The sequence below is a fragment of the Diadema setosum genome, chromosome 13 (genome assembly GCF_964275005.1).
Source record: "Diadema setosum chromosome 13, eeDiaSeto1, whole genome shotgun sequence".
NCBI lineage: Eukaryota > Metazoa > Echinodermata > Echinoidea > Diadematoida > Diadematidae > Diadema > Diadema setosum.
Window position 1 is genome coordinate 23,774,108 of NC_092697.1, and position 13,149 is coordinate 23,787,256.

Consider the following 13,149-nt stretch of genomic DNA (forward strand, 5'->3'; position numbering starts at 1 on the left):
CTTTATTCCGAAGGTATACGTTCATCCGGAAATGAAACGATGTTTGATAATCCGAAAATGAAATACGGTTTGATAATCAGAAAATTGCATAAAATGTGGCCTTTTCTTTTCCCTTAATGGTGAGTTATTGTTTCTGTGTCATGGTGGCTCATCCTGATGAAGATCAGGAAAACGGGAAGGGCGCCATGCGTGAGAGGGGAAAATCTTCATTTTCATCTGTCACAATTACGAATTACGACTCTTATCCGGTTTGTCAATATGACGTGCCTATGTGTATCGTGCTTGTGTGTGTGTGTGTGTGTGTGTGTGTGTGTGTGCGTGAAATAATGTATAAGCCGTGTGTGTATGGCGTGTCTTCATATACGTACGTAATATCCTCATATTTTTGTAACAATAACGCCGTAAAGTCAAAAAATGTGGTTTATTTTAATCCAGGGATAACGAATTACAAACCTTCGGAATAAAGAACCATCGCATTTAGTTACGAACCATCGGAATAACGAACTGTAACCTGCATGCATTGTATGCACGTCATTCATGCACATCATTATCATTTTGCTTTCATCCCAGCACCTCCCCCCCCCCCCCCCATGATGTATTTATAACCTACTGGCTATAGGCCTAAATAGATGAATGGAGATAAGAGGAGAGCTTTTGTAGAGAGAGAGAGAGGGGGGGGGGGGAGGGGGGGAGGGGGGGAGAGGGGGGGGGGGGAGATATGGAGAGAAGAGGGGGTGAGAAATCGCCAGGGAGAGATATTGATATCTTCGAAATACAATAAAAAACTATCCTCTCCCTTTTTGCATCGCATGCATGACGTCATGTTGGCCGTCAAAAGAGTCATGAGCAAAATCATTTGTCGGTTTATTAATGTGCATGAGGTATGGAGACTTGTCCAAGTATTTCAGCATAATAGGATGTGTGTGCACCTGCAAATGACTTGCTTCACGATCTATAGGCCTATATACCTATTTTAACATATATCTACATTAAAGTTTTTGAAAACTTCTGTATTGTCATTGTGCCCCGTTGTTGAAAGGATATTACAGATTCTATTAAAAGTTGTATTATTTCAATTTCAGCTAATCTAGGCCTGCGTAATTCACCATAATTGTATTGGCCTTACTCATTAAACCTCCAATATGACACTATATTTGCGAGTTTCAGCGTTTGTGATGATACGGTGATGATGACAGAAGAATTATACATTGTAGGCCTAACAGCTGGCGCGTCCACTATAGACTGTTGAGTGAGATGATGAAGATAGGCCTATCGCTGCTACCTGAGATAAGAACGATGTTAGTGATTGATAAAACACAATGATAAAAACTTATAAATAAAAATAAATGTCAAGAATTCATCTTTGTTGAAAATGAGTTCAAATACTTAGCGCACAAGTTATTACACAGAGAATAATATAGAGGAAGACATCGGTATCTACGAAAGGTGCAAATCTGTGGCCAAGAAAATATCCTCATAGAATGAGATAATGAGCAACTTTATAGTCTTCGGTCCTATTTGAGGAAGTTGGGATGGTTGGGTAGGATAAGGTCCAGAGACAAAGTCATTGTGCTCCTATGTAACGATGAAACGTTTCTCTTTTGTTATTATATCTTTTCTTCTTTTTTAGCTTGCTTGTTGATAATTTTTTTAATATCTATATTATAATAATCATTATTAATGTTGAATGTTTCATCTTGAAATGGGACTTGCGCGCCTTGTAACAAACAAAAACAGAAGTGTCTATTAAAAAGGCTACACCGTGGCGTAGCTAGTTTCATTTTCAAGAAACATGGCGAAGCACCTGTCAGCAAATCGTCTCTGCTGGGACCTCACCCCTGAGGACATCAAAACTCAGGCCGAAGGGCTTATAAAGAGCTCTTTAGCTGTCTACGATGCTGTTGGGAGTGTTCCTAAAGACCAACTGACTTTTAACAACGTAATTAAGGTGAATATCTTGTGAATTTGAGTGTCACTGCCGACTCATTGACCACTTCACTGTGCCACACTGTGCCATTTCATATGGGTCAGTGCAAATTCTTGCTGCGGCGTCGCATGTGGCGTAGATGAGCATAGGCTAGCGTAACTTGCTGTAGCAACACGTGCAGCGACGACAGGGCATAGCGTTGGTAACGCCAGCAAGGGAAGGTACCGGAGCGGAGTTGCCCGAGCTGCGCTGGTTGGAGTGCGTTTTTGGTAAGGACAAAGTCGGGCTACGCTTGATCTTGCTTGTGATTCCAGTCATGGGAATGTCACTCAGTTGCTCTCAGTCAAGTTGTAATTTATTCCTCATGCAGTTTTTACCAATCAATTCTGAATTTCGTGCAGAGGTTCAAGATTTAAAGTTCACAAAAACAACAATGATAACAAAAAAACAAGTGTGAGAAGCAGGACTTCCTTTATTTATGTTCCTTTTCCACTCACTAATATTGTCATACTCTGATACCACTTTGCACTACCCTACCCTTTGTTAGAGGAAACCAAAGCCCAACTGAAAAAGTAGACTGAGTGAAAACAGCAGTAGTCTAGATACACATCAGTGAAAGTGTGAAGAAAATCAGACTAGTACAGTTTGTAGAGTTGGGAATTTCTAAAATGTTGTTGGTGTTGTACTGTCATTGCTGGATAGGAAGACTGCTACAGTTCATGACGTTATTTTGGATGATATTTTCTTTCTATTGTCCATAATGGTGATGATGTTGTGTTTGAGGCACGTCAAATATTTGCCATATAGATCCTAGGCCTATATGTCATGAAGTGTAGACGGCAGTAGTAGTCTCCTTATCCAGCAATGACAGTGGCAAAACATTTGGAATTCATAACTTTTGGATTGATTGTTCAATTTGGACCCTAAACTGTCACTCTACTTGCAACTGCTTTACACTCAATCTAAATTTTGGCTTTCATTTCCTTCATTGTTAGCTCATGCACTGATGTAGAGTGTACGCACTCACACACACATTTGGCAAGTGGTAGGGTATGAACTATGATACAGGTACATGGGGTGGGGGGGGGGGGCAGATATAAATGTATTCAAGGAAATCTTGCCAAAACAATAACATTTGAGTGTTAACAAATTTTGTTATGACCTTTATAACTATTAAAAGTGCCATTCTATTTCTCCACCAGCAGGCAAGGTGTAAGTTACACCATGAGGGCAATTCTGCGGTTAGTAACGTTACATTTGAACAAATTTAGATATTTGTTTTTACTACTAAATCACCATTTATTAATTTCAAGTCAAAATCATGTTAAAAACATGTTCATCCTTCCCAGGTTTATGATATAAAAAAGAATGAATACAATCCAATGAATATTAGAAGTGCTATGGCAACTAAAAGGGCTGGTTAGTAACTTTACGAAAAAAGGACATGACCAAAAAATCAACGTCTTGTAACAAAAAGTGTGCAAAAATGCAAGTTACTTCAAAGAAAGTGCTGCATTAATTTCAATTATTGCATCATGACGAATGTTCACGCAAATATTTTTAGCAGTTCGACTGAACATTTATTAGCTAGACCCCCAAAAGCATGGTTAGTAATGTTACATTTGTCCAGAATAATTCCGCAGGACATTTCACGCTTTTGTAATTGACAAAATGTCACATGACTTCTGGAGTATTTAATTGTATTCATCTTTTACCCCTTGTAGCAAAACTTTGAGGAAAAATTTTCAAAGGAACCCACTGTAATTTGCCTTTAAGTGAATTTCAATGTCCCCAGTCCCACATGTACATTTTAAATGATGGTTTTAGATCTCACAAAACCAATGAATACGAAAAATAAAATCTAATTAATTTGAAAGACCATAATGATTGGCGAACATCCATGGCATAAGTTGATGCCTAAATTAAAGAGTAAGATAAAGAGGCACATTTCTTTGATCCATGTCGTGTCCACCTAACTGCGGAATTGCCCATGATGGCTTTTCAGAGTTGGCAGAATGAGCAAATCCAGGCAAACACCAGCATCAGAATACAGTGCTTATCCTGTGTTGGGCATATCAGAATAGATTTATGTCTTTTTTATTGATTTTGAATGGAAACTTCAGTTGAGCCTAAATAAAGAAAACTGTACCAAATGAAGGGTTGAAGCAGAATTCTTTCAAAGATTAGTGCACATTTTTAACCGCTGGAAAAAAATAAAATGTACATTGTAATGGCAAGTCCTTTAGCCGATAGCTCTTTTAGTTGCACATACATTACAGTGATATGTCCACATAAAGAACATGCTTTTCAGTGCACCAAGGTACCAAACTCACTTTCTTCCAATTGACTGTGCTTGTAATTGCTCAAAATGTTTTGATGGCTAATGTTCAAAGTCCAGGTTTTTCAGAATGTTGTAAAGGAACAGATCGAAAGTAAAACTGAAGTCCTACAGCATGGTCGGCACCTACACCAAGGTCAAGAGACAGAAATCGTGGGTTGACCAAACTTAGTTGATAATCTATTTCTTTGCTTATGAAAAAAGAGAATTGATTGAAACATAACACTATGTTAGAGGTTAATATTACAAAGACTTTAAACCAAGATTTTGGCATGGAGGGACCCCCCCCCCCCCCAAAAAAAAAAAAAAAAAAAAAAATGTACTTGTGACGAAGACTGGATGCAGTAATATTAGGGGGAGGGGCAAAAGGAAAGATATTGAAAAGTGATGTTACAGTCACATCAGAATGTTTAAGTTGCTATATGAAGTGCTCTAAATGTGTGATAATAGATTACAAGTGTAATAGTATTGTGAATGCAATTTTAATGCATATTGTTGGTCTGTTGATATTCATGTTCATGTGTAGGTCTCTCCAATTTGTTGAAACATTTTGATGCAGGTTAAGTTTACTACAATGACTTTAATGATTACAGTTGGCAAAACAATCATTTTCTTATCCTTGTTATGAATTTGTAGTCAGATTTTGTGTACTGTAAATACGATATATTCGCGGCATGAAAATTTTGCGAATTGGAGCTAATGGGCTTTCTTGCAGCATAAAATTTTCGCGAATTGCTACTGGCATCCATTGCATATTGTGTAGGCAAGAACTTTTGCATGCATTTTCACGTGAACAATCCTCTTTTTACAGTATGTCAAAAAAATAAGTGAAGAAATAGAAAATATGTATCAATAGTTATAAGCCATACAGGGTATTCAGTGCTTATTGCCAATGTATGCCGAAAAGTGGTACCTGTAGTGCTTATAAAACGTATGATGAATGTGGCCAGTGGTGCAATGTATGGTTAACTTTGTGATAGGCAAGTCCACTGTCAGTCACACTATAGAATGCATATCTCAGCAATAGTAAATGGATAGAATAGTTATTGGAAGGATGTACTGCTGTTGAGAGTGACTCTGCAAATTACTGTATAGATTTTATGAAATCAATGAAATTGTCATCATGGCAATGTCATGGCAATTGTCATCATGGCAATTGTCAGGGTTTGGCAACCCTGACTTCATTAAAGCCACACACGCGCATATGAATGGATGCCCGTGGCCACGCAACAAACAAACAATACGTTGCCATGGTAACACAGCTGCGGGTCTGAGCAGACCCGCTCCCTACTCCCATTATACCATTAAAGTGTGTATGTAGGCCACTCACCAGGTTTGCATGCATTCTGCTGTGCTTCAGTGCACACAAGCCATGTTTGCATGGGTATTCTTTGGACATTTAAGCACCCATTTTCAACCTCTTAAATTTGACAATGCATTTTCTGAGGATAGATGAATAGCAACCACCAGCCCCCCATTGTAGCATAGAGCTACCATGCTCAAGAGGTTTCCCTTTTCAGAGGCTTGTACAATATCAGCTGAGTATGAATGCTGTTTCAAGTGAAAACATCTTGTGCAGCCCTTTCCCCTTTACTGTTTTATTTTCCATTGTTGAGTCTTTTCATTGCAGCTAAGCCCACATTGTAAAATGTGTGTTTTATTTTTGCTCAAGACTTGAACTCTGATAAATTGGGTTTATTTCTTGTCAAGATTGATGAGGGAAACACTCGCTTAGATTGGATTCCATGAGGGAAAAGTGATTGTCAGCTGCCACAAATCAGGCACAGAGTGTTAATTGAATGTCAATTCCCCTCCAAAATAATTATAAATCAATTGTATTAACTCTTAAAATGTGGCAATGCTAGTGTGGTCTCATTTGAATAAAGCAAGAATAGGTAACTTACATGTAAGTATCTCCACACAATTGTGCTCGCATAGAATTATGCAGAAATAGATCTCATGTTTTGCAAGATAGCCTGTTTTTGTCAGATGAAATTGAGCATAAATGTTTAGAGTAATTTTACAAAAGATTTCTTCACTCCCAATCAAATGAGTCAAGTGGGATATAGATTTGAATCAACTAAAACAGGTTCACATAGTACATTCCTGAAAAAGTTACTAGTCTGACAATGACTTTTACTGGTCAGGAACCGTCGGACCAGTGCCAATGTGCAGCATTGTATTACGTCTATTACACAATATGGAATGCATTCTCATCCATTTACAGCAGTGAGCAAAAAAAAAAAAAAAATGTTCCAAGAAATGGCACAACTTTTGCCTTGGGCAAAGTAGACAATTAATGTAACCACCTGGGCTCACCATTTATAAAAAATCTCTTGCTAGAAAAAAAAAATGATGTGCAGTACAAATTGTATCTGACTATTGTATTGATCACATCCCCCCCCCCCCCCCCCCATATGATCTCATCCTTCCCCACAGGCTCTGGCTGATAATGACTGTGAGTATGGCGTTAAACGTAATGTGCTGGACTTCCCCCAGCATGTCTCCCCCAGTAAGGAGGTCAGGGAGGCCAGCACTGAGGCAGACAAGAAACTCTCTGACTTTGATGTGGAAATGAGGTAAGAAGCCTTTTTTCTCTCAGGTGATCTCTACTGCCAATATGTTTGGCATTTAAAGGGTTAATAATTCAGTTTCATATCCTTATGTGAATACCTTAATGCTGCCAGTATCTAATTATGTTGATTGTGTTTACTATGAAATATGCTACTAGTATATTGAGCAAATTATGTGCCTGTGTATGATGACACAAATGCTGAAGGCATTGGTATGAAAGGGAGGCAGTCCTGAGATTTTCACTGTACTGATAATTAAGAATAGTAAAAAATATAACCTTTCACCAGTTTATGTGTGTGGAAATTAAAAACTGTCTCCGTACGCGATTTTTGAAAAATAATTCCTGCAAGCAATCGTGTAAGAGCCTGTAAAAAGATGCTACGTCATTGATGCCCTACTCTCAAGTTGACAGCCGTGCCTCTAAAAACCAATTTAAGTGTTCAAATGATCAGTTGTAATTTTGTCATAAAATGTGAAAATATGTGATTTTATTATTTCAAACAAAGTATTTCAAGCTTAGTTGAATATAATTCATGTAAATGAATATTGTAAACATACATTTAAATATATTTTAAAATCAAATATACCATGTACTTGACATCAATTAGGCACGGTCCTTTTCTAGCTTCTGTCCGTGTTGCATACTACTTTGCGTACAAACCACTCTTGTGCAGGAATTCTTACCATACTTCTGTACACAGTACTCCGTCTAGATGAGCTTGGCGTTCAGACCGAAGATTACCATAACGATTAGTGTACGCATAACGAGCAGAACACGGCTGGGAAGAGTTAGCCTAGGTGACGTCGGACTCTCTGCCAAGACTTGCTCATTAGCATATTCACCATGCAGATTCCCACTTTTTCAACAAAAATTTACAAGCTTACATGTATCTGGTGATTTGAAAGTTTGTTTTTGGTGAAAGTAGTTCATCGGAGGTACCAACAACAACATATTTCTTTTTTAATTCCTGAGGACTGCCTCACTTGAAGGATAAAGTGTTAGAATGTTTTCACATATTTGTTTGTTTGTTTTTTCAACTACAATCGTAAGAATGTCCAATCTCCACAAATGATTGAATTTTCACTTCAGAGCCAATTTTCTTAGAACTGTGTTTGCCTGATGGCATGCTTTCGTATATTTTTTTTTTTTGGTCAGCTTTTGGTAAGAAATAGGGCAATGAAATAAAAAAAAATCCTAGGTATTGGAGAAAAATACAATACCTAAATCGAAAATCAACAGTCACAATTTCATCAGGATATTATCTGGGCATATAAAATGTAAAAGAAAAAGAAGGAGGAGGAGGAAGAAGAGTATTAAGAAGAGGAGGAGGATAAACACATAATTATATGATAAAACTTATTAAATGCTCCTCAATCAAGTGTGTACAGATACGAGGTTGCTACTTTCAGCAGTGGTTTCGGGATTGTGGTTGGTTACATGTCTTAGAGCCCCTAAGACTTTATAACTGCCCCATGATAGAATCAAATGTGCATTTAGTTGCCAGTGACAATACCTTATGTACTTTTTACCCTTCCATGCTCATACAGCATGAGGCAGGATGTCTTCGACAATCTTGTAGCCTTCCACGAGAAGGCTGATGCCAGCTCACTGAAGCCTGAGGCCAAGCGGTACCTGGAGAAGAGGATCAAGTATGGTCGCAGGAATGGTAAGGGGACATTGATCACCCTATCGTAGGGGTATAGAAGGAACGGTGTAGGGGACAGTAATCACTCAATCCTGGGGGTATAGCAGGAACGGTAAGGGGACATTAATCACTCAATCCTTGAGGTATAGCAGGAATGGTAAGGGGACATTGATCACTCTATCCTGGGGGTATAGGAGGAACGGTAACGGGACATTGATCACCCTATCCTGAGGGTATAGCAGGAACAGTACGGCTACATTGATCACTCTATCCTGGGGGTATTGCAGGAACGGTAAGGGGGCATCGATCACTCTTCCCTGGAGGTATAGCAGGAATAGTAAGGGGTTGGTCACCCCCGTCCTGGGGGTAAGAAAAATAATGAAAACATGAAAGGCCTCATTCTTCTTCTTTTTTTTCTTAGGATTCGCAGAATAGTGCATGTGGAACAAACAATTATTTTCATGTCAGTTTGATGTCAATTTCTGTAGCTCACTGTCATTCCTCCACATTTACTGTCAATGTTTTCTTTTTGTCCCCATCAGGTCTCCATCTGCCCAAGGATGTCCAGGATAAGGTGAAGGCCCTGAAAAAACGAGCCAGCGACATCAGCATCGACTTCAACAAGAATGTCAATGACGAGAACACCATCCTTGAGTTCACTGAAGCCGAGCTTGGTGAGTAGAGGAGCACTGGCACACGAATATCCATGGAGCCAGGAAAATATTTTCTGTGGTCGTTTCAACTGCCATGATGTCTTCATTGTTTGTCTGAACAGCAATGTCCATTCTGAGGAATTACCAGGTTCTGAAAGGAATGGTATGCAGAAGACAGTAGTTGTCTTCTGCGTCACGAGCAATAGAAACATAAGAATGGTGGAAGACAACAGTGAACTCCTTTTCTCACTTACGTTGATTACAATAGTTGAAGGATTTGCAGCTTTTAGTTCTTAATATTTTTATTGTTGTTAGTGTCCTCTTTGACATTGACCCATTTGAGCTAAGTGGCATGAGGCCATCATTAAGCTCTTGTGACTATCAGTTTCATTGACCCGTTTTTTTTTGTGCAGGTTTATTGGAGTAAGTTAATTGACTGTTACAGTGATTGTTTTCATATCAAGGTTGTTTTTGTGTGTGTGTGTGGGGGGGGGGGTCTTTTCTCGGGCCCACACCTATGCTTTGAAATGGCCTCCATGCTGTCTGCATTATTGGGATATAAAATGATATGCTGACAGATGTACCATGTATGCTGCCATGTAGAGGCATTTGCTGTCTTTTGTATGCATTTACACTTTCCACTAGTTCATGTTTTACCAGTTGTCTCATGTACTCTTCTACTTTTCCTTTCTTATGCAATTTAGGTGGTCTTCCGGAGGATTTCATCAAGCGTCTGGAAAAGGTGAGATATTTTTAATCTTTTATGAATGATGAGTCTCTGGAATTACATGACACCCATAAACAAAGAGACAAATCATGTTTCTATCTCTGTTGAGCTTTTATCACTTGCCTCAAAGGGCAAAACAAAGCAACAAACAAGTGCGTAAACATATAGCAAGACTAGACTCTCTAAAAGCAGAACAAGATTCAGACTCATTTTCAGATGTTGTGGTATGGCATTCCTGGCAGCTTTTAAAGTAGTGTGTTTTGATCACATACTTATGTCCCCCAAATGGAATGCCATTACTTCACATTCTTCACTCACATATGGCATGCAGATGTATTGAAAGCTTGACAACAGACAGTTGATGGGATACCGGAAATCGCATGTCTTAATATTATTGTCTCGAGCCAAGAATAAGAGCGTGTGCATGAAAGAATTGCCTTCCTTTTCTGTTGTAGGATAAGTTGACCCACAATACTCAAGTTTCTTTCCTTGTTGTCATTGCATTTGAATTCACCTCATTGTTTCCGCAGACCTCGGAGGGGAAATGCAAGGTGACCTTGAAGTACCCAGACTACTTTCCTGTCATGAGGAAGGCACATAATCCAGAGACTCGTCGCACGATGGAAGTAGCCTTCAACTCTAGGTTAGTGGCAAATTTCATCTTTCTGATTAGGAATGATTTTATACCTTAGTTTAAGCTTGAAAACATCTTCCTTTTTATACTCTCTGTTTTTGTCATTTAAAGTCAAAATGGAGGATGAATGTGTCAGGTTACTGTAAAAGTGGATATTTTCGCACGACTAATTTTTCGCGCTCAGCGGGGTAAGAAGAGTTTCGCATGTTTTTAATTCCACGGAATCATGACCTCAACTACTGGTACATATGGCAGGCAAAAATATTCGCGTGCTTTTATTTTCGTGCTAGTTTCTGGTTGCGTGAAATGCATGAAAATTTCAACACCGCGAAAATTTCCACTTTTACAGTAGTTTACCCCTTTTGTTTTTCCTGTAGTGGAGAATGACTTTACAGCAAATAAATTGGTGATATGGTAGTAATATCTTTCAGATTTGTAAGTGTTTACTTCTGAATTGTGGATTCAAGCACTATAGTAGTCAGTCATGATTTTACATCACTCAAGATTAGTTTTTGATCACCTCATATCTTTTCAGACGTGCTGTGTAGTTTTTCTCTTCGATTGGGGAACATGAATTCATTTCAAGTTTCATTTTATATTCTGATTATTGAAATCAGTATGTCAGTATGTTGGCTCACCATGGTACAAAAAGATATACTTGCTCACATTGTTTTCTCATTGTGAATCTGTTTACTCAATGTTCAGAATGATATATATATATATATATATTTTTCAAAACTTTTCTGATCTGAAGTCATGCAGAGTGTATGAAAAGCATAAATGATGTGATGGCATGCTAAGAGGCCAAAGATCACCATGTTTTGTGAGTCACCAATGTTTACAAATTTATTTTTCCGGTCACCTATTATTGTTAACCCACTATTGCTTAAACTTGTGCTGATCGCAAAAACTTTTGTTAAGATGCATCTCTCCAAATTAAGTAAATAGCCCTTAACACTACACTTTCATTTAACACCTTTTATTTTCATTTTCTTTTCTTTTCTATGGTGATGGTATGTGTACAAGTGCTTTTATTACTGTAAAATGAGAAATGTTTGTGTGGATAAAAACTTTCACAAATTTTGCGATGAGACAGATTCGGGAAAGCAAAATGCATGCAAAAGTGTTTGTCCCCTGGTTTGTCTACACAATACATTGGATTCCATTGGTAATTTGTGGAAGTTTTGTCCCGCAAAAAGGGCCATCAGCTCCAATTCTCAAAAGTTTCATGCTGTGAATGTTTCTAGTTTTACAGTATTTAATTTCTCACAATTTGTCACTGCAGGTGTAAAGTGGAAAACACAAAAATCCTGGAGGAGTTGGTTGAGATCAGGGCAAAGGTGAGACTACATGTACATGAGATATTCCTGTTTGCTGTGTCTTTCCTTTATACTACTTGCTTGGCTTCCTGTAAAACCATGCAAAGTAAGCTGCCCCTTTCATTGTCTTGATATATTTTTCCTTTCCCATCAGTGGTCATCACTCTGCCTGTTCTTGTACCCTTAGGTACATTTGTGGCTCTTTGCCCTCCGTTCCAAAATTGATGTCAGTTTGCATCACAATGTGCAATGTGGATGCAAATGTTTCATGATGTGTACTCTTATGAGCTAAAGTAACTTTCAAATATATTTGTTATTGGCTTTACAACGGCATTACATCACTGATAATTCTGAATATATTCACTGTTCATCAGACTAGACGGTCGTGATTTGGCAAAAAGGTGTATGTCTGCCGTTTTACAGCGACTACAAAGCCGAGAAAATCGACTTTAAAGTTTTGGCAGTTTCCTTGACTGTAGAAGCCACCTAAACTGTGCAACGCTCAGGGATTCAATTCCATGATTTAGTATACACTTCAAATTTCATTTCCTGATAATTTTCTTGCATCTAACTTTAAAGAATACTTCAGAATTAGCACTTTTAGCATGTTTAGAGACATACACCTTTTTGCCAAATCACGTTTACAGGGACTGCGACCCACGCTATTTTGGCAAAAAGGTGTATCTTCACATACACCGTAAGAAATCATGCATTTAACTTGGCAAAAAGGTGTATGTATAGAGATACACCTTTTTGCCAAATCACGTTTACAGGGACTGCGACCCACGCTATTTTGGCAAAAAGGTGTATCTTCACATACACCGTAAGAAATCATGCATTTAACTTGGCAAAAAGGTGTATGCATAGAGATACACCTTTTTGCCAAATCACGTTTACAGGGACTGCAACCCACGCTATTTTGGCAAAAAGGTGTATCTTCTCATGCACCGTGAGAAATCGTGCATTTAAGTTGGCAAAAAGGTGTATATATGTATAGAGATACACTTTTTTGCCAAATTAAACGATAACAAAATATACCAGAGATTTTGTAGGGAGAAGGGTGTATGTGAGACCATTTCTAATCAAATGTTAACTCTTGACAATCTTTACTTCATTATTACAAAAAGATTTAAAAAATAACAATGAAGAAAAATATCAGGATGCACAACTTGTTCATCAAGCATAGAAAAATGTGCGCAAATTACAACTCACCCTAGAGTCTAAATATTAACAAAACATGGTCTCATGGATATGCATGGTTAAGGATTACAGCTGAAGAATTTTTCTTCTTCCTTCTCCTCCTTTTTTTCCAAAAACTTCTACTTCCAATG

The 13,149-nt window shown here is 38.2% G+C and overlaps 1 protein-coding gene across 1 annotated transcript in view; it reads left to right on the top strand.

Annotated features, from left to right (window-relative positions):
* The first annotated feature begins 1,792 nt into the window (after positions 1–1,792).
* Positions 1,793–13,149, top strand: part of LOC140237219 (thimet oligopeptidase-like) — a 31,031-nt gene continuing 19,674 nt past the window's right edge. The window contains exons 1-7 of the mRNA XM_072317163.1: positions 1,793–1,948; positions 6,705–6,844; positions 8,388–8,506; positions 9,028–9,159; positions 9,843–9,880; positions 10,396–10,508; positions 11,785–11,839. Coding sequence (XP_072173264.1) covers positions 1,793–1,948; positions 6,705–6,844; positions 8,388–8,506; positions 9,028–9,159; positions 9,843–9,880; positions 10,396–10,508; positions 11,785–11,839 — 753 coding nt within the window. The remainder of the gene's footprint in view (positions 1,949–6,704; positions 6,845–8,387; positions 8,507–9,027; positions 9,160–9,842; positions 9,881–10,395; positions 10,509–11,784; positions 11,840–13,149) is intronic.